Raw genomic sequence first — 23,350 nt, 5'->3', positions numbered from 1 at the left:
TTCTTCTCTTGACCATCCACTTCTTATTGTCATCATGGAGCTCTAGGTATCATTATGGTCTGTCCCAACACTCTACCCAAGATACAAACTAGTCATCGTTCCAAAAGATGATTAAAGTTCTAGCATCATCCCTTCATAGATTACGGATTTTTCAAGGTTATTGGGAATACTGGAAGTAACTCAACAAGGGAAGCCATTCATGCTACAGAATAGGGTTTTGCAGTAGGAATGCATGCAGCTTTGCACATTAATCCCTACTATCGCAAGACCTCTCTTGAGAGGGCATGGTTTCTCATTTTAACAGTGTGCTCTCCATGGGTCCAACCATTGTCTACAATGTGCCAGGAAGAGAACTGGACAAGTTTCTTTCTTTGACCTTGTAAAATCATGGACTTTTATCATGAATATTATTAGCAAGTGTAAATCTATAATTTGACCATGTTTATATAGGCTGCATATGACTAACTGGACCTCTGTCATGCAGGCTCAGCTTCTCCGCCCTCACCGAACACTTTCTAAGAAAAGCAAATATGCCAGTCAATCGCAGAACTGCAGAAATCGAGTTGGCAGTGGCAGATGCGGTTAATATAGTAAAAAGTGTGGGAATTAGTTTTAAGCAGTTACTGTTTTAATCATCTTACTCTACAGTCTACACTTAACCATCTGAAATTAGCATTAAGGCAGAATGCTAAAGATGCTTAGCCATACTCCTTTGAACAATTAAAATGTATGTAAACTCAACCGGTTCAAAACGAGTGAACTGTGTTCTTAAAGAAAAAAGACCAAGAATAACCTCTGCAGCAGTAACATAAAACAAAGGAGACCAAAAAAATCTTTCAAGTTCAATGCATAGCAGTTTTCGGAGATGTAAATTAAGTCATAATTAATCTGAATTAATATAATTAGTAAAAAAAAAGGCTTATATATCTACGGATTGCTATCCAAAAGGGAGATAATCTTCTCTTGTATCTTGTCCACCCAATTTGCAACTATCTCGACATCGGCCTTCCTTTGGGTTTCCATAATTCTTTTTAATGAAACTGAAACTTCTTCTTCATGTTTTAACCATTCTTCACCTATCATATTTTTAAGTCTGTTAGAATCATGTTTCGTTGGTGACTGCAATTGGTCATCCTTTACCCCAAAAGTTTAAACATAAAACTTTTATACATAAATTTTTTTTTAAAATAATATAATAGAGTTATACTTTAAACGAGCATTGAAAAGCGTGTCAAAAAGTGACGTAGAGAATTCAATGGGATAGAGGGAGTAGTACATAAATGAATTATTATCTTATTTATTAATTTTTTTTAGTTTGAAAATGTATCTCATATATTTTTAACATATTTTATTATTATAAAAAGTAATTAAAATGTACATATAATATTTGTAAAAAATATTGAAAATTGATATTATCGACTAAAGCTCTCTTGTGAATGATGTAGTTGTTATGAAGAGAGACTATTAGCACAATTAAAAGCTCATTGAACTTCTTGTCTTGACAGGATCCTTCTGCAGCTTTTGGAGTCTATCTTTACTAACATCATAGGAGATTTTGACTTGTGTAGAGCAATGGACAGAGTGAACTGTAGATTTTCCAGCTTCCTTTGATTGTAGTGCAGCTTCTTTAGATTGTTGAATTATAGCTTCTATCTCCCTTTAGTCTTGGTAGCAGGAAGAAGTAGAGGGGTTGAAATTTCTGGCCTAACAGCTTCAGGCAAGGCATGTAGTGGAATTTTAAGATTCCATAATAGCACCCAAAGAGATAGAATTCTGCATTTGGAGATGTTTGTGGGAGTCTACTAGGGACCTTATGTTATTTTGCTGACTCTGCACTAAGATAGTGAGAGCAGTGACATGTGATGTTAGTGAATCATTGGAGGCTTCCAGATTGGAGACTTGTTCTTGAAGAGACTAAATTTGAAGATTTGTCGAGGTGGAGATTGGTTATTGTGAGCTTGAAGAGAGAGGAGCACCAAAGGTGGCTTAAACAGATTCCTTGATGCCCTTCATCAATAATGCTGAGGGTTCATATCTGGCTTGGTGGAGTTGGTCCAGCTTGACTCTTGTGACATTGTTGTTTGTGATTTGATTTTGGACAACTTCATGAAGAGCCAGAAATGATTGTTTTAAGTTCTTGATACTTTGCTCCATACTAGTGACATCAAACTTTGACATATGCTCAGCAAACTTGTTGTACTTATTCTTGATTTCTACCTGAGTTGGCACAAGGTCATCTAGTTTATCTTTCACCAATCTCCTGGTCCTGTCTTGATAACTATTCAGATTCTGTTGCAATGCTTTACCAATGAAGTGAAAATCTTTGAGTAGTGCTTTATAGACTTCCGTAATAGCATCATAAACTTCCTGTGGACTGAGAGTCTTGGCATTGCTTCCTAGGATAGTGACATACTCTTCTATGATACTAGCCAAAACTTCATCCATTTCGAAGCTAAAATCCTTAGATAGCCAAGCATCCATATTCCCATATTTCTCAGTTTTTTGACAATCTTTTGTTGTTGTTCTTCAATATATGTTTTATATGACAACAAGATAGCCTGATTGGACATGTTAGTTGTGAGTAGCTGTTGGGTAATGTTTGCAAGGCCAGATAGTTGGTCCACCAGGAGATCATTCATTGTGAGAGGTTGAGTTTAAGCATCCTGCAGCCATTGTGAGATGAGGTGAGAAGGTTGTTGAGTGGGGTTGGAGGTAGATGGGATGTCTGTTTGGTTTAAGGCGGAGGGTTGAGAGGTATTAGGTAACCCTGTGATTGGAATCACAGTTAAACTCATAGTAGAAACTGTGGTTGTGACCATAGGTTATTCACCAGTAACGGGAACTTCTATTGGAATTGGAGGGGATCTGACGAGGTTACTTTCATGTACCATGACCTCAAATCCTTGTTCTTCTTGTAAAGAACTGACACTTAAATGTGCTTGACTTGTCGCCCTAATGGTTGGATAATTGATAATTGTACTCCGAGCTTATATTGTTATTGCAATATCATCCAGGGTTTTGAGGGGAGTAGTCCCCACATGGGGAACCTCCAATTGAATTGGAGAGGATTTAGATAGCTCCCTCTCAGGAGTACTACCCTCAGACCTTTCAATCTGTGAATATTTATTTGCACATGAATGTGCATTTAGTACCATTACAGGGTCTTCAGTAAAGACTGATGAAAACACTATTTTTGTGGTTGTGTCATCAAGGTCTACCCCAGCATATAACCTCTCACCAACTGAATGTGGGTCACGTGTGGTGATTACAGTTTCTTGAAGTGTGTCACTTGATTTTGACAACACTTGAGAAGTAGATTCAAGTGTTTCATTATAGGTAGAAGAAATTTGAGAGATTGATTAGTGATTTGAGCATTGAGTTTTTGCAGCTCCCCCTGAATAGATGAGGGATTTTCAAATGATGTGTGTTATGCTCAAAAATTGGTATAAACAATATTCGGATGGAGATTAATAAAATAGGCAAAATCGAAGGAGAAACGCCTAAAATCTAGGAAAAGATAAGATTGACTTTCCATAAAAAAGAAGCCGCGCTCTAAGAACGCGCCCCATTGACTGAATGGCTGATTGACAGTTGTGGTTACCATGCCTTAAAGGCGCGCCCTCAAGTATAGTGGGGAAGCGCGCCCAATTACTGCAGAAGGGGTGAAGATTTCTCTCCTATGGTGAGATTTAGGGCGCGCCCTAAGTAAGAAAGACTCCTTGGATGGATTACTCGGACATGATTACTTTGACAGGCTCATACCTTGGCTTTACTTGGACAAAGTTAGGGCAAGTCCTAACGGTGAAAGATTTAGGGTAATGTAGAATGACAAAAGAAGAGATCAAAGGCTGATGACACAGGGCGACGCCAACGTACGAGAATATTTTGGCGCGCCCTTAACTTCTACTTGGCATATAAATGCAACTTTGACATGCTACTTGGACGAACTCTCTGGAAGATTCAAAGAAGATGGAGAATGTTATTACTAACCTATAGGGGTGTTTCTAATCTCAGTCCGGTTACTCTGCACTGTGATAATCAGTCTGCAATTCACATAGCAAAGAATCCGGTGTTTCATGAGCGTACAAAATATATAGAAGTTGATTGTCATTTTACACGAGACAAAGTTCTTGAAGGATTAATTCAGTTAACATATCTTCCCACAAAACATCAACTAGTTGATATCTTGACAAAAATAGTTCCATCACCACAGTTGCAGTTGCTTTCGTCCAAGTTGGGTTTGGTTCATTCTTCAGCCCCTTCCAACTTGAGGGAGGCTATTGATATATCTGATAGTAACAGTCATGTCAGCACACATCAGCACACACATCAGCACCTTATGCCACATCATTCACCATGACAGCTGTATAATTTAAGTAACAGATTTTCCCGCTCAGTTAGTTAGATAGTGTCTTGTATATAAAGCTTTGTAAACAACACATTGTAACTACTTCTTCTTCTTCAATACAATATAGAACTTGATATTCACAGAAACTTACAGTATTAGTAAAAGAGATTTACAACATCTTGAGCCGGGAAGTTATGCAATCCCAAGAGGGCAGGAAATCGGTGCTGGGAAATAGAAAGTCTATAGTCCTGAAAGCAGATGATCAACCTACAAAAGTAGAGTGCTATCAAAAGCAGGGTATTGTTCATCGTAGTGCTACAGGTCTATGATTCTTCATCTAAGATCTTTTTTCATTAATATATTCCAGAGGAAAAATTTCAGACTTTTCGCAACCTGTTGTAACTCTTCTGCTGCTGAAATTAAGAACAGAGATTTATCGAACCTTGGGATGCACAAAGTTGTGTTACTGTATCAAGCTTCCAGATAAAAAAAGGAAGACACTTGTAAAAAAAGCTGTAAATTTGAGAATTATGTTTTTAATTTCATCTATATTGTATATTGGGATGCTTTGTATTGGTCTAATAATGATAATCTAAGTTTTGATCATTTATATTTCAATGATTCCTCTTGTTTTTATTTTTAGTATTTTTGGTTTACATATATATATATATATATATAATACTTAAAATTATAATCATGGACATTGGTTAAATACTGATACCTTATTATGTCTATTACATCGTTTGTATTTATAGAAATGTTGTATAGATACAATTGACATCATTTCTTATTTTTTGCATCAGTTACTAACCGATGTCTTTGCATATCTAATACATCGGTTATATATTTAGAAATGATGTATTATATGGTGTTTCATATCGGTGCAGAACCGATGTGAAAAACAGAAATTTTTTACTCCACCCACGAAAATATCGGTTTTTTGCATTTGTCACATCAGTGCATAACCGTTCTCTATTGACGTTTTTCTTGTAGTGCTTGTTGGGTTAATATGTAATAATATAGTTGCTTATATTCCGAGCCAGGTTCCCCTTTTGCTCTTCCCCACGAAAATTTATATAAATACAATCTTGACCCTTGAACCAACACTACAAGAAAACAAGGTTAAATACAACTGATTCGACTGTGGTTAAATTCGAACACATGCGGTCAAATCCCTTGGACACGGCTAAATTTGATCGGCCTCGGTCGAATTTAAACGGTCGTATTTACAACCAATTTTAACCGAAAACGGTTGAAATTTTCGACCAAATTTTTTTCGGTCGAATTTAGCCTTAATAAAAAAGTGGAGGGAATTTTCCCGCAAAGTAATTGATTTGGCACTCCTAAATTCAACTGATTTCGGTCAAATTTTATATTTCAAAATGGCGGGAAATTTACCTACACTTTTAAAATTTTCGAAAAAAAGTGAGGGTGCTTGAATTTTAAAATGGCAAACTAAATAAAATTATTTTTGTCTGAAACTTTGGTTATATCACTATTATATACTCCATCAATCTCGACCAATTGTTATTGTCTCTGAAAAAGTGTTCGGCACGCATTTTAAGATGAACATAAAGTATATTTCTATAACTTTTTTTTTAAAAAAAATTCTGAATAAAAATAGAATGTTTAAACTTTTATTCAGAAAAAGAATTTTTTTTAAAAAAGTTATAAAACTATATTTTTTATTCATCTTAAAATGTGTGTCGAACACTCTCTTAAAAATGATAGCAATTGTGAGGGACGAAGGAAGTATATTTATTGGCATTCATACGGTTAGATCGATGAAAAATATTTTAAAAAAAATCGAAACACCAATTAAGGACTAAACAATACTTAGTTATAATAGTCAAACCGATATCTGACTGTTAAAATGACAAATCAAATAAAATTATTTTGATGTTAAACTTTGGTTATATCACTAATATATAAATCTATTAATATATATATGGTTGGATTGATGAAAAATATTTTTAAATAAATCGAAACACCAATTCAACACTAGTTAGCTAACTGATCTCTTAGTGTTAAAATGACAACCAGGTAAACTGATGTCTTTGATGCTGAGCCCACAAGGAAGTATGTAAGTTCTAGAAGTTTTGCAGAGGAAACACACGTGAGTTCAGAAAATGTTTTGTTTTCCTTCATTTCTTGGATGTCGTCCCTTATCTACTCTACACTTACTAATGCGTAATATTGAGCTTAAAAAATATTGGCTGCGTTTTCCTGAGAATTTTTCTGCAACCGCCTCTAAACATTTGAATCTAGAACTGTAACACCCGACAGACACTGTTTCTTCTCCAGCAAACAGCTTACAAGCAGCTGATATAAGCCAAAAACCAGAATAGAACTCAGAAAATAAAAAAAAATTGTTTATACATAATCCAAATAGTACAGTGTATACATTCTAACTGTCCAAAAAAGTAAATTTGTATCATTTACAATTGCAGGTGCTGGGGACATTTTTTATAAAAAATAGTACAGTGCATAGCCATAATTAAATTATTGCATCCAAATGAATACTACATGATCTTGAAACTAAAATTATTATTGTTTGTATTGTTGGTTTGTAATTTTTGTGCCTTTTTTGGTTTGTATCTTTAAGACAAAATTGTTGAGCAAGATTTGGAAGAGTATTGCCAATCAACAGATGAAGTTTTTGGTGTTTTGGTTGCATCCTATGCAAACTTGAATAGAGAAAAGATAATATACCCATCCTGTAAAAATAAAAATTAAAATTGATCAACTCAAGAAAATAGATAAACCCACACTTAGTTTTTAATTTTCATGATTGTGTGTACCATATGTTATGACGTGTGAGGATAATATACCTTATCCACACAAAAATAAACTAATTCACACATACTAGTTTGCAATTTTTTTGCACTCAAATTCTCACTAGACCCTATGAAGACCCTTTGTTTTCCTCCTGTACATGCCAATTTTACAACACAAAACCAGTCACTCCATGGAAACACCTTGATTTTGCAAAGCACATTTATCAAGAAAAGTTCAATAAGCTATGTTAACAATCACAGTGTTTCAACTGTTGCAGAGAACTCTCCTGAAACATCTTTATCTGCCAATGTTTCATCAAGTCTCTGTTTATATGATCATTCCAATGAGTTTGATTCCTTACAGTCAGTCAAAGCAAGACATGCCCGGATCATAAAGATGTCAAGAAATTGGAATTTAGAAACAAAAATGCAATCTTTAGTCAAATCTTACTTGGCGTTTGGTGATCCTCAGTCAGCAGCTATGTTGTTTCTTGTTGATTCCCCTGAAAATTGCCTGTACTGGAACAGTTTCCTACAAGAATTTAAGATCAATGGGGGGAGCCCATTTAAGATTCTTCAAGTTTTTTCTGATTTTCATCAGAAAGGGGTGAGCTTTGATAGTGGATCTTTCACGGTGATATTGAAACTATGTGCAAATTTACGAGAAATATGCTTAGGATTGGGGGTTCATGCTTGTTTGATCAAAAAAGGCTTTGATTTGGATGTTTATATAAAATGTGCACTAATGAATTTTTATGCAAGGTGTGAAAGAATAGACAGTGCTCATCTGGTATTTAATGAGCTGCCGGGAAGCAATTTTCAACTGTGGAATGAGATAGTTTTGGTGAATTTGAGGAGTGAGAGATGGAAGCACGCTATAGGACTATTTAGGGAAATGCAGTTTTCAAATGTCAAGGCTAAAAGCTTTACGCTAGCTAAAGTTTTGAAAGCTTGTTCAAGGACTGAAGCCCTTCATGAGGGAAGACAGATACATGGGTACGTTATTCGACTAGCACTGGAATCAAACTTGCTTATATGTAATTCACTAATTAGCATGTACTGCAAGAACAAAAAACTTGAACTAGCTAGAAAAGTTTTTAATTTGATGGAGAGTCGAAACTTATCTTCATGGAACTCGATCATTTCTGGGTATAGTGCACTTGGATATTTAAGTGAGGCTTGGAGTTTATTTAAAGAGATGGAAAAATGCAGCATAAAGCATGACATTATAACCTGGAATTGCCTCTTGTCAGGACATTTTCTTCATGGCTCATACAAAGAAGTTTTGAGCATTTTACGTAGCATGCAGTTGTCTGGTTTCAAGCCTAACCCAACCTCCATAATCAGTGTTCTTCAAGCCATTAGTGAATTACAGATCTTGAATTTTGGGAAGGAAATTCATGGCTATGTAATAAGAAATGGTTTAGATTATGACATCTACGTTGTAACTTCAATGCTAGACATGTATGTGAAGAACAATGACCTGATCAATGCTCAGGCTGTTTTTGATAGTACGAGTCTGAGAAATATTTTTGCTTGGAATTCATTAATTTCGGGATATTCTTACAAGGGCCGATGTGAAGAGGCTGTCAAACTACTGAAGCTGATGGAATCTGAGGGAATCAAAGCTGATATAGTGACATATAATAGTCTAGTTTCTGGATATGCTATCCGGGGTAAAATTGATGAAGCTTTGGATACTATTCGTCAAATTGAAATTTCTGGGTTGAAAGCTAATGTTGTTTCATGGACTGCATTAATATCAGGATGTTTAAAAAATGAAAAATACAGGGCTGCCCTGGAGTTCTTCATCGTGATGCAGAAAGAAGGTATAGAGCCCAACTTAACCACAATATTGTGTTTAATTCAAGCTTGTGCTGGTCTGTCTTTGTTACACAAAGGAAAAGAGATACATTCTATGGCTATCAGGAACGGTTTTATAGATGTATTTGTCGCAACAACCCTTGTCGACATGTATAGTAAATGTGGCAGTTTAAAGACTGCTTATAACATATTTCAGAGAACTCAAAACAAGACTCTAGCTACTTGGAATTCCATGATTATGGGGTTTGCCATTTACAGCCTCGGGAAACAGGTGATGAACCTTTTTAAGAGAATGCAAGAAGAGGGATTCCAACCAGATGCGGTAACTTTTACAGCCCTCTTGTCAAGTTGTAAGGCTTCCGGTTTGCTTAACGAAGCCTGGAGATATTTTGATCATATGAAATCACGTTATGGTATTACCCCTACGATCGAGCATTATTCATGTATGGTTGATCTTCTTGGGAAATGTGGTTATCCCGATGAAGCTTGGGAGTTTGTGAAATCAATGCCAGTTAAACCAGATGCTGCTGTATGGGGCGCATTACTTGGATCTTGTCGAGTGCCTTATGATATTGAGCTTGCAGAGGTTGCTGCAAATAAGCTCTTCCAATTAGAACCATACAATCCTGTTAACTATCTTATGATGATGAATTTGTACGGAATGTCAAAGAGATCAAAAAAAGCTGAGGGTATAAGAAAGTCGATGGAAGATGCAGGTGTACGATTAGGAAACACTTGGAGCTGGATAGAAATTAATCAGACAATTCATATGTTTTCTGCAACAGGAAAACCTCATCCTGATGAAGGGGAGATATATTATAATTTATATAAGCTGATTTCAGCAATAAAGGAGTTAGGATATGTACCGGATACTAATTGTGTGCATCAAAACAAAGACGAGGAAGAGAAGGAGAAAATACTGCTTGCTCACACAGAGAAACTGGCAATTACATATGGACTGATGAAGAGTAAAAGCTTTCTACCTATAAGGGTGATCAAGAATGCAAGAATGTGTTTTGACTGCCATACTTCAGCTAAATATATTTCGCTATTGAAAAGACGTGAAATTTATGTCAAAGATGGCGCGAGATTTCACCATTTTAGCAATGGAAAGTGTTCCTGTAATGAATTATGGTAATCACCTTGTAATCTGATTTCGTGTGCGATCAGCTTTTGACGAAAATTGTGTTGCTTCCAGACCGGAGGATATGTGAAGGGTTGGTATTGTTTGTGAAGATGAAGAACGTTTATGACAGAAAGAAAATAACAAAAACTGGCCCTGTAACCATTCTCAAGTCCTTTGTCTGCACTCTGCAATGACCAGCCGAGATCTGAGACTTGCTACCAGATTGCTTCGTCTATCAAGGATGAAGTGGAAGACCTTGAGAAGGCTGGTGGGATTGTCATCCAAATTGACGAGGCTGCTTTGAGAGAGGGATTGCCCTAAGGAAATCTGAGCATGCTTTCTACTTGGACTGCGCTGTGCATTCATTCCGAATCACCAACATCGGGGTTCTGGATACCACCCATATCCACACCCATATGTGCTCCTCCAACTTCAACGATCACTCTATCATTGACATGGATGCTGATGTTATTACCATTGAGAACTCTCAAGATGAGGAGCTACTTTCTGTTTTCCGTGAGGGAATCAAGAAGGGTGCTGGTATAGGCCCGGGTGTGTATGACATACACTCTCCTAGACTACCATCAACAGAAGAAATTGCTGACAGAAATTAACAAGATGCTTGCAGTTCTTGAGACCAACATACTATGGGTCAACCCTGACTGTGGACTTAAAACTCGCAAGTATGCTGAAGTGAATCCAGCCCTCAAGGCTATGGTTGATGCTGCCAAGCTCCTCAGAACCCAGCTTGCCAGTGCCAAGTGAAAGTGATACAGTATGGAGAGTCACCATTCACTTCTTTTAGTATTCTATGATGATCAAACCAATAGATTACAATGCTTGCATATTGAGAATCTTCTACTTTAACTACTAGTACTGTGTGCATATGAATTCGAATGTAATCAGGTGAACTTCAATTGTCTATCATACAGCGGAGTATTCTAAATCCAGATATCCACTGACTAAACTGAATAGAGTACATTTTTAAGAAAATACAAGGAAAGGGGGTAATACAAGATATCAGAGATTTACAACAATGAAAACTTGAAGTTTGAAACCCAAGAGCACTTATAAATAACAGGAACATACAGCACTGCGAGAGCAGATACAATAACTGAGATTAAGGAAAGAGTATGAGCAGAACTCTCTAAAGAAACATCGGTTCTCTCCAAAGTTTCCGGGTTCTTAAAATCATGCACAATTCTGTAACTGAAAAGATACACTAGTACATAGTTTTGACCTATGGTCTCAAACCTGAGGACGATCCAGCATGGCCATCCCACTCAAATTAGGACCTGAAACATAACCATCCTACTCAAACTTGAAGGAGGTCCTGCATCGCCATCCTCTCCGAGACTTCAGCCAATGATTTGAGATTGCATTTGATTAGAGCCTCAACAAAGAAGCAAGTTTCATCTTTAGTGTTACCGTCAGGAACATCCACAACAAATGATTCGATGACTTGGGTGCCAGCTCTACCATCAATCACTTCCGGATGAACCGTAATGACTGAAGAATAGTTCTGCAAAATTAATCTTCCATTAGAATGCTAGCTCGATCTAGTAATTCTAACAGATTCGATGCAAATTATGTTAAGAATTGTGTCCTTCAAACTGCATCAAGTACTAATAACTAATGATTATAATTAGTATTCACAAATAATGTTAACACTACTACAAGTAAGCAATAATTAAAGATGTAGCGCGTAAAAGAGCCAACAGTACCTTAAGTCTGTGATCACCACCAACAATTGCAACTCCGAGGATGCGCTCAGTATCATCGAGGAGTTCTAATCTTTCGGTGCTTCTAGTTGCAGGGAGACCTGATTTGACATTTACCTCTCGAACACTCCCGATCATTAGGTCTCCCATCACGATGCACCTGCTAACAAAAGGCTTGTACTTCTGTGGTTGATCAAACCTCCTAATCAGTGACCAAACCTGATAATATACAACACCTGCTGTTAGACTGGTCCAACTTACAAGTACATATCTGATTTCATAAACTAAGCTGTTCATCTAAAACCTTAAGACGTCGGAAGAGATCTTACGCTACAACAAAATATCACTCAACAGATTTAACACATATAACAACATATGATTACAAAGAAACATAATAGAAAAGGATTGAGAAAAGGGCAGGAATGAATAATTTACAATATCAACAGGAGCTTTGATGTGCTTAACAACAGAGGAAGAACACTGAGAAGCTGTGGGGGAACGGTTGTGATGTCTGCTAACTACCTCCATTTTCTTTTCTCCGGCTACTGCACTAACAACTCTGAATTTTTTTGTCAAGAATCAGACTGATTATTTTCAACTAGTATTGCACAGTTGTGTTGTAAAATTGATTTCTTGGTTTTGGTTTTGGTACCAACAAAGAGATAAATAATGGAAAGCAAAAGAGATATGCACTTATGTGTGGTTTGCATGAGTCTTGACTTTCAAGTTTATTAACAACTTTGAATGTGATAGATCCTCCCTCCTTTTACAAGTGGGAAATAAATTAGCAATATCTCCTTCCTTTCTTTTAACTGTTTTTCTATTGTTCTTCATAGACATATGCCTGAAATTTTGTAATTTTAATTATTGGAGTTGGTGTTAATGCAAGGATCTACTATCATTATAAAAATTAAACCAATCAAAATGAACTAAAATTATATATTTCCGTATTTATCATGTGACATAATAGAAATTTCTTTCTTTAAAAATTAAAGAAAAAAGTTAAATTTATGTCTAAAATCGGGTATAGTCATGCTTATAAAAATCGGACGATAAATTATTCAATTTTTTAAAATTATCAATAAATTACAAATCGTTAATTAATCAATTTGTTCTGATATAGTATTTAATTTTTCTTAAATATAATGGAAAGCTAAAAAATATTTGAAAGACAATTTAATTTGTTGTAATTGTAAAACAGTGTGTACATTACTTTAATAAATTTAGTATCAGGCAATATTTTGAAAAATATTTTAGGACATGCAGGGTTCCATTTAATTTGTACACCAATTTTTTATTTTCTTCAAAGTATAACACAATTGCTTAAGTGTTTTTTAATTAAATTTGTTGTGCAAATAAATTTTGAAGAAGATTAGATATATTTTTTAATTATATCAGTTTTGAATCATATTTAATTATAAATAAAATATAATTTACAAATAAAATGTAATTTACAAATAAAATATAAAAAAATAATCATTAAACTAGTTAAAACAAGACACTTAATATTACAATATTCATGGAGGCAATATTATTAAAACATTACTAAAATCATAAATAATGGTCCTTGTATTTCCCTTTTACATAATAATGCTCGCTCCGTCCCGGTCAAGGAGAAAGAAAAGTAAGTGAAATGGTGGGACTCATTAATTTTTAATATATAAAAAATAGATAGTAGAGTAAAAGTAGTGTAAAAAGGGAGTAAAAGTAGTGTGAAAAGGGAGAAAATGTAGGAAAGTGGTGGGACTCATTAACTATTTTTGATAAGTTTTGAAATGTAAAAAATTGAATGTAATATTATAAAAAGGAAAATGTAAAGAAAAGGTTGGTAGAGAGGGCGTACTTGCTTTTTAGATGCCACATTCATCTCTATTGCCTATTGGCTTATTTGCGATTTGTCATCTTGTTTGTATAAAGTTCGGAGCCTTTCATATCGTGCCACTTGTAAAATTTATGACGGCCAACATCAGTGGATGATATTATTAGACAAAATGGCACTTGCAATTTCGTACATGATATAATTCCATAATCTAGGGGAGAAATATCGGAGTCGGATTTCAAACGTGGACGTGGTTGATAACTTTTATTAAAATAAATTGTGATACGTGTCAGTAAATTAAAACATGATAAATATTTAACAGTGTATTTTGAAAAAAAAGGAAAGAAATTTGGGTATATATGTAGCAGTAATACTAGGATGTAGGCTTCGTTTAAGAGTGTTATTGAAAACTGTTGTACAGTGAGAATAAGTGTCGGTGAAAAAAGTGTTATACAGAAAATTAGATGACTGTTTGGTAATTTTTTAATTCATGTATATTTTAAGATATAATATATAAAAATAATGTTTTTGAGAAAGTTTGATGGTAAAACTGATATTTATTTCCTGCAAAAACTGAAAACAGCTTTTTTTCAAAAACACAGGGAGCATATTTTTGCTAACAGAGACTTTGAGAGCAAAAACGCTTCTTTAGACAACAACTTTTATAATATATCAAACACTTTTCTAACAGTTTTTCACCAAAAAATTGTTGTAATTGTCTACAACAACAATATCAAACGGGGTCGTAATCGAGTTGAGTCGAGTCGAACATTGTCATATTCAACTCGAGCTTGATTAAAAGTTTGATGGACACTACTTCTACTTAAAAACTCGAATCAATTTTACCAAGTATTAATAAAAACTCGAAATATGTTCGGCTCTAGTTCGATTAAATATATAAATTACCAAAAAAATATTGAATATTTATATAAAAATATATTTATAATAAACAAAATTAAAATAATAGAGGTTTAATAACCTTTCGAGTTCAATAATTTGAAGTTCGAATTCGGCTCCATATGAAATTTGAATATCTTGAATTTGAGCTTAGCTAAATTATTATCGATCGAATTTAAATAGTTCACGAATAAGTATTAAGGTACATATACTTTATACTTATAAGTTATTTATAGAAAAATTATATAAAAATACTTATTTTATAAATGTAACCTCAGTTGAGAATAATACTCCCTCTATTTTATTTTAATTGTCTCTTAACTTTCTACATATATCTCAAGATATATTGATTGTATAGCAAAAATTATTATTTTTAATTTTTTCTTTTGTAAATAAAATTTAAGTAATAGATTTGTATTCAGGATAAAAAAATTAAAAATACTATTTTAATTATACAGTTAAAGTATTTAAAAATGAGTGCAAAAAAAAAAGCAATTATTAAAACAAAGAATGGTCAGAAAGACTATTAAAAACAAACGGAGGTGCCTTGAAGGCATATATCTCCGTTCTTCCCATGATAGCATTATAGGTTGAACTAGCCTTTACTACCACAAAATCCAACATCTGCGTTGCTTGCCTTGGTTCCGTACCTATGATGGTTGGCAACTTGATTATCCCTTCTACAGGACATTCTACTCCAGCAAATCCATATATTGGCATGTCGGTTGGTGTCAACTGGGAGTCGTTATACCCCATCCTTAGAAAGGTGTCGTGGAGCAAGATATCCACAAAAGCACCATTATCCACAAGGACCCTCTTAACCGGGCTATTTCCTATTATCGGTGTTATGACCAGAGGGTCGTCATGAGGAAACTTTACACCCTCTAGGTCAGAATCATCAAAAGCCAACGTTACTTCTGTCCTGGCCCTCTTCGGGGCTTCTCCAACAATATGCATAACCTCTCTGGTATATGCCTTTCTGGAATTTTTGGACAATCCAGCAGCAGTTGGACCCCCAAAGATCGTGTTTATCACAGGCCCTCGAGGTCGCGACCCTCCAAAAATTGCATTTATAATCGGCCCTCTAGGTTGGGGATTCCGCCCCTGATCGTCTTGGTCCCTCCTACGATCTTCAAAGTTCTTCCTTCCATTATTATTCTTGTCCCCTCCTTCTCCAGTATACTTGTCCAATCTTCCTTTTCGAATCAAAAACTCAATTTCGTCTTTCAATTGCCTACACTCATCGTTGTCATGGCCAACATCTTTGTGAATTCTGCAATACTTGCTCTTATCTAGTTTTGCGGGATCAGCCTTAAAGGGCTTAGGCCAGCGAATATCTCTATCTTTCTCAATCTCCATCAAAATATGGCTTCTAGGAGCATTCAACTTAGCATATTTAGTGAACTTTTGCCCAGGTCCTCCCTTCTTGGGGGTTGAATCAGAATTTTGTTCGGTTCTAGGATACCTGTCATTAGCAATATATTCTAAATCAGTTTTCCGCTTCTTGTTTCCAGTTGTCTCATTACTTACTACGGTCTTCCTCATACTTTCTTCAACCTTGATATACTTCACTGCCCTCTCTTGGAGCTGCAACATGCTTTCAGGGGGACGTTTGGCCAAGGACATCTTGAAAAACTCATCCCTAGTTCCTTGTTGCAGTGTTATCATGACTACCTTATCATCGAGGTCCAGGACTTTTAAAGTCTCCTTTGTGAAACGATTCAGGTAATCTCTCAAGGATTCCTTAGCTCCCTGCACAATACTCATAAGAGATGCTGAACTTTTCTCATGGACTCTCCCACTGATGAACTGCTTAATAAAAGCCTGACTTAACTCTCTGAACGATCCAATAGAGTTTGGGGGCAAGCGACTGTACCATTTCTGAGCCATACCCGACAGGGTTTGAGGAAAGGTCCGACACTTTATAGCATCATTCACAGGTTGCAGCAACAGTGCATTAGAGAATGTCCTAACATGATTAGCGGGGTCTCCCGTGCCATCACAGGCTTTGATAGTGGGCATCTTGAATTTCCTTGAGATATGGGCATTCATTATCTCTTCAGTGAAGGACATAGTTGGATCATCAGGATCTCCAAGGGGAAGGAGATTGCTTGGATCAGTTCTTGGGACAACAGCTGTAACGCCCCCAAATCCGGGGTCAGAGGATTTGGTCGTCACTATAAAACCTCAATCCAAAATAACCTGTTAAATCAAATAATAAATGCCAGCGGAAGATAATTATCATAAATGACCCCAAACTAATCCAAGATCTTTTAAGGTTACAGTTCTAGAAATAAGATATCCAAATTCCACAAAAAATTTTTCTCACTTTCTTTTACATTTCTTTACAACAATTCTCAATCTCAAAACTAAACCCACTAGTATAACTTCGAAATGAAGTATACTAGGCCCAAATAAAATACACAACTATAATATAATATAATATAAACAACTTTATACAATAAAACTTACACTAGCCCGCAAACCCTGGATCAACCACCTTCCAAAAGCTTCTTCTTTGCTTCCTCGAATTACGCAGCTAAATAGCGCAAGCTAATCCTCACTGGAGGTTAAATTTAAAAACAGGCAAGTATGAGCGGAAGAAATGCTCAGCAAGATCATTATGGTAAATATAGGGTCGTTTGATATAAAACCGACATCTGCATAAGAGCAGAACATTTTTAAAAATCATAGTTGCTGAATCATAAAATTTTAGTTGAGGAACCCCAGAATTGATTCCTTAATTGTATTCAATACCATTTTGATATTCTTGAGCGACATGCTTCAGCAATACTTTGAATCTTGACGAGAATAAAACTCGTAAAAACAGTGTTTACGGAAATATCGTAATCACAATAACATGAAACAATGATTATGGATTGAATCATAAACTTTACTCAAAACCGAACTCTTGAAATTAATACTTATTTTGTTATCATATCAAATTAGATATCACTACGAACTTTGATGCTCACAACATCCCATACTGAAGTCAACACCAATCATCTGTACTAATACCACCTTTGATATTTAACAACAACGTAAGTATAAGCATAAATCAGAATCTGAATCAAAACTGCATTTTACCATTATTCCAAAACAGAAACAGTTGAGAAATTATTTATTCTATGAATATCAAAAATGATATGATAATTTAGATTAAGATCATCCTCCGACGGACGTACTATCACATGCTGATCAGCCCGTGTGATAGCACAAGGTCATGATTCGTAGAAACGTGACCCCAAAAACACGAGTACTCAAACAAAAAGGCATAACTAGCCTGTGGCAAAATGGTGTCATAATATTTCATATGGCACTTAGAAATAGCCCTCCGCTGGACCGTCCGTCCCGGTCACTTACGCAATTATGATCCAATCTTAAAACCTTTTATTGAAATGAGGTCATAATAACCGACACCCGAAATAATTTTATTCCCCCAATTCTTGGGTATGAATATTCGCAACCAAATCACTTTTCTCAAAATCCCAAAACATTTATAAATCCAATAATTGGATAAGTAAAATCACTTGACTATTCTGAACATAGAATAGCAGAGGGTACTTGCGTAAACAGAATAATTTAATTCAGCGATATGTAAACCATTTATCTATTCTAAACTGAGATAGGGAAAACAATACTTGCATGATACGATTTAAAATAAAGATCACTTGAATAATAAGTGATGATAGAAATACTTGCATAATATGATTTGAAATAAACGTCACTTGAACGATAAGTGAAGTCAGGGATACTTGCCTTTGGGTTTTAAGCAGTTAGTCACACTCGCAAAGACGCATCTATTATGACATTCTGTCTCAAGACATCTCCGTCCTGCTTTTCAACACCTTACTGATATGCTGCTCCTGCGATTGCTAGAAGCCAGATATCCACTTCCATTCCATCTCACTCTTTATCCAACATCTTGTCTTGATCAACTCGAATGATCCGCATCTATAATTAAAATATAGAACTTTAATTGTCTAAACGATAATTACTCGACGAACTATGCGTCAAAATCCTATCGTCTACCCATACGATAGCCCACACATAAAAGAAACAGTCTATCACAAGATTCTTATGACCCACACATAAATATAATAGACAAACATAGGACCCTTGATCCACATACACACCTAATTCACATAACACATAAACACATAACTCATATATCACATAATTCATATCACATAAGACTCGGTTCATCAGAAGGGTCGACTCGGTATGTTTAAAACTAAAATCGGGTCAAAATATGATTTATCGATCAAAAATCGACTCAGAATGATTCGTAAAACAAGCGACCTTTCGAAACAAAAGAATTTGGGTCTCGAAAATATTTTTATTGAAAGCGAAATGTTTTTCTGAGTCTAGAGGCGTTCGTTTCGTATTAAACGGACGAACGGTTGATTTATTACGCATAAAATAAGAATAAATAGAATTAAATCAATTAATAATAATATTAATTGATTTTTAAATACCAAAATATAATTTTTAAAAGCTTAAAAACAATTTTTAGAATTCATTTGAATTAATTATAAATAATTTACATTTTATTTAACTATTTATAAATAAAATTAATTGATCAACTGATTTAATCAATTAATTAAATCCATAAATAAATAATTAAAATAAATTATAAATAATTAAATCAAATTGGATTTTGAAAACAATAAAGAAAATAATTTCTGAAATTAAAATAATTCAGTTAATTATTTACAAAATAATTAACCAAATCATTTTGAAATAGAAAATAAATTTTGGGAATTAAGAATTGAATTTGATTTATTTTTAAAAAAGCAAATCCTAAAAACGTTTTTGAAAAGCTGAGTTCAGAATTTTTGGATCGAAGGGCGGCATTGAACAGAGAGGACAACCGGAAACCGGTCGGACGTCGACCGGAATCTGGGCTTGAACCCAGAAACCGGCGGCTTCGCCGGAAACCGGCGAACCTCCGTTTAGCCCGAAAACATCACCGAATCACCTCGATTTTTACACGGTTTTCATCTGTACAATCTCAACAACATCAACGAAGCCATAACAACAGCAAGCAACCTCCAGTTCCTTAATTCCGATCAAACCACCAAGAATCCGATGAACACGCCGGTCAAAACTCGAAATCGGGCAAATCCCAACCAAACTCGACGTTCTATATCACAAAACGAAGCTCTCAACGTCTATAATCTATTACAACTCACTACACAATCAAATAATCAATTATGAATCCGGAAATTTGATAAATAACTTCTAACTAAACCCATAAACTCGTTCTACCACTTCAAGCAACCAAATAACATATATATATACATGAATCAACTGTAAATGATCATCTAAAACTATTTATAACATCAAAACTTATGAACAATCAAGAAACAAGAAAGCCCCAAATCGATTAAAACGACGAAGAACCCTAAAATTAACAATTAAAAATTTACCAATCGTTGATACGATTTGATGGTAGAAAATGATAGAGAAAATCAAGGGCTTCAAAACGAATATTCACACTTGTGATTTGGACCACAGAATCATTCCCAAATCTGCTTTGATCTTCAAGAACAAATCAAAACCCTAACCCTAGTTCTTGAGAGAAAGATCTGATTTTCTGAAAAATAAAAATAAAAACTGATTTTTAATAATAATTATTAATAAATAAAAAAGTTATTTATATTTATGGAATATTAGATCGTTCTGGATCGTTTTGGATCGTTTTGGATCGTTAAATTAGTTGCTTAGCAGCTAAGTAACTGCAATAACGATCCGATTCAATACCAAAATTGGATAATTATCAAAACCGAGCTTTTTATAAAACATTATATACGAGAATAATATAAAAAATATCCCGTCTCTCGAAAATACGGGTTTTATTGATTACCGAAATAACTATCGTATCGAAAATCTTGCGCCGGGCCGCGCACGGGTCAAACCGTAATCCGGATCGAAAAAGTCAAAACACGGAAAATGTCCGGAATTACCAGATTAGGTTAGGAAGGAGTTTTCGGAAGAGTTTCGGGTTGTAAAAACGTAAAAACGGTTGAAGTCGGACGATTCCCGGCTTTATAAAATAATTTTGGTAATTATTCAGAAAATAATTAATAATTCATAAATTAATATAAAATCATCTAACAGTCCAAAAATTACCAGAAAAATATCACAATTATCTATATTTTATTCTGGACATATAATAATTCAAATACTCAAATAATATTACATCTAAACACCCAAACATCAATTCCACTTATCAGATAATTCACCAAAATTCACATAAAATCACATAAATAATTCCAAATAATTATAATAATAATATCTGAAAATATGGGATATTACAATCTACCCACCTTATAAGGATTCCGTCCTCGGAATCAGCAAAAGAGAGCACTAAGGGTTTTCTAACCAACTTTCCATTTCCAAATAACCTCAATTTTCCATAATCTCAAATAAATCTTGTATTCTTTGTATAATAAAACTTTTATAGGAGTTTCACCGTGCACCACTGTTCCATTCACCTCTTTTGACCAATTCCTCAATAGAATCGCTTTACTGATTGCGAGAAAGAAGAATAGAGAGAAAGATAGAGGGAAGAAAAGAAAGAGAGAGATAGAGAAATAAAGAAACAGATTGACTTTGCTATACACCCCTGATATTTTAATCGCATTGCAATCCATTGTTGCTCTTGATAATCCCATCACATCGCCTTACTTTGACTTGACCAGGATAACTTAGTTTAACTTGCTTGGCATACCTTCGAATATTTGGAATGATAAAATCATAGAAAAGAAAAGAATTTCATATCATAACAGGATAGAATCTGAATTGGAGAAAAAGTATTGTTGAAATGAAATAATAACTGAGAGATCAATATGATCAAACGAACTTGGTATTGCGTGTCCAAATTAAGACACTACTAAAGGTTGTTAACCTTCATGTATTCACAACACACACAAGTGATGGCGTCCCATCCAACTCCTATCACACAGACAGGTATACCTTGTGTCCCCTATAGTTAGAGTTGTTCATCTCAGTCAAAATAAAAGAATATCAAAAGAATCCAAAATCAAATGAATAAAAGTGGAAAGATTTCAAAGCTGATATTTCTGAAGAAAATGAAATCCAGAGAACAAAAATGTTGACACCAAATGAGCAAGTGGTGTTACATCATCAAGAAACTATCCACCAAATAAGAAAAGTGGAATTAATTATCATAACTTAACAGAGCTATCAAAACCCGAAAAATAGGCTTCATGACAGCCTCTGGCACATTTAAAACACAGATAGGATTGAAAATGAGTGTTAGGGAATATATCTTCTAACTGATATTTCTTTTTGAGAGAAGTCAAAAGAAATTATAGAAAGAGAAGGTATTGCCAAAGTCTTAATACTTATCTTCTATTTGAACTCTTCTGTTAACCCGTCATCCGATTCTCGACACTTCTTCATATTCCAGGGATATCGATAATCTTCATCGTCGTCAAATCGTAGTAGCCTCGGAAGATTCCACCATAGAAGTTTGCAGTTTCCCGGAGTTCCATCCAGCTCAGCATAATCATCTCAAACAAATGTGCCTATCTTAACTTACTTGTTAGTACTATATCCAATAGTCCAACAGGAACTCGATATGAGCTCAAACGTCCTCACATAGCTATACACACTCCTACACACTCTCGTTTCTAGTTTACTATAACCTCAGCTCTGATACCAACCTGTAACGCCCCCAAATCCGGGGTCAGAGGATTTGGTCGTCACTATAAAACCTCAATCCAAAATAACCTGTTAAATCAAATAATAAATGCCAGCGGAAGATAATTATCATAAATGACCCCAAACTAATCCAAGATCTTTTAAGGTTACAGTTCTAGAAATAAGATATCCAAATTCCACAATAAATTTTTCTCACTTTCTTTTACATTTCTTTACAACAATTCTCAATCTCAAAACTAAACCCACTAGTATAACTTCGAAATGAAGTATACTAGGCCCAAATAAAATACACAACTATAATATAATATAATATAAACAACTTTATACAATAAAACTTACACTAGCCCGCAAACCCTGGATCAACCACCTTCCAAAAGCTTCTTCTTTGCTTCCTCGAATTACGCAGCTAAACAGCGCAAGCTAATCCTCACTGGAGGTTAAATTTAAAAACAGGCAAGTAAGAGCGGAAGAAATGCTCAGCAAGATCATTATAGTAAATATAGGGTCGTTTGATATAAAACCGACATCTGCATAAGAGCAGAACATTTTTAAAAATCATAGTTGCTGAATAATAAAATTTTAGTTGAGGAACCCCAGAATTGATTCCTTAATTGTATTCAATACCATTTTGATATTCTTGAGCGACATGCTTCAGCAATACTTTGAATCTTGACGAGAATAAAACTCGTAAAAACAGTGTTTACGGAAATATCGTAATCACAATAACATGAAACAATGATTATGGATTGAATCATAAACTTTACTCAAAACCAAACTCTTGAAATTAATACTTATTTTGTTATCATATCAAATTAGATATCACTACGAACTTTGATGCTCACAACATCCCATACTGAAGTCAACACCAATCATCTGTACTAATACCACCTTTGATATTTAACAACAACGTAAGTATAAGCATAAATCAGAATCTGAATCAAAACTGCATTTTACCATTATTCCAAAACAGAAACAGTTGAGAAATTATTTATTCTATGAATATCAAAAATGATATGATAATTTAGATTAAGATCATCCTCCGACGGACGTACTATCACATGCTGATCAGCCCGTGTGATAGCACAAGGTCATGATTCGTAGAAACATGACCCCAAAAACACGAGTACTCAAACAAAAAGGCATAAC

At 34.8% G+C, this 23,350-nt stretch overlaps 2 protein-coding genes and 1 pseudogene across 2 annotated transcripts; 2 read left to right on the top strand and 1 right to left on the bottom strand.

Annotated features, from left to right (window-relative positions):
* Positions 1 to 7,193: 7,193 nt before the first annotated feature.
* LOC141664055 (pentatricopeptide repeat-containing protein At4g01030, mitochondrial) lies at positions 7,194 to 10,087 on the top strand. The gene has a single exon (XM_074469915.1). It carries the CDS (start codon positions 7,256 to 7,258, stop codon positions 10,085 to 10,087), a length of 2,832 nt encoding a protein of 943 aa, XP_074326016.1. The 5' UTR covers positions 7,194 to 7,255.
* A 98-nt stretch (positions 10,088 to 10,185) lies between these two features.
* On the top strand, positions 10,186 to 10,840 carry LOC141664056 (5-methyltetrahydropteroyltriglutamate--homocysteine methyltransferase-like; annotated as a pseudogene).
* Positions 10,841 to 11,119: 279 nt separating this feature from the next.
* On the bottom strand, positions 11,120 to 12,518 carry LOC141664057 (abscisic acid receptor PYL9-like). The gene is made up of 3 exons (XM_074469916.1): positions 12,232 to 12,518; positions 11,800 to 12,015; positions 11,120 to 11,597 (listed from the first exon to the last, which is right to left on the bottom strand). The coding sequence occupies exons 1-3, from the start codon at positions 12,322 to 12,324 to the stop codon at positions 11,391 to 11,393; spliced, it is 516 nt and encodes a 171-aa protein (XP_074326017.1). The 5' UTR covers positions 12,325 to 12,518; the 3' UTR covers positions 11,120 to 11,390.
* Between the last annotated feature and the right edge of the window lie 10,832 nt (positions 12,519 to 23,350).

The sequence above is a fragment of the Apium graveolens genome, chromosome 6, assembly GCF_009905375.1.
Source record: "Apium graveolens cultivar Ventura chromosome 6, ASM990537v1, whole genome shotgun sequence".
NCBI classification, from domain to species: domain Eukaryota; kingdom Viridiplantae; phylum Streptophyta; class Magnoliopsida; order Apiales; family Apiaceae; genus Apium; species Apium graveolens.
The sequence above is the reverse complement of the archived record's forward strand: the minus strand, read 5'-3'. Positions and strand labels throughout refer to the sequence as shown.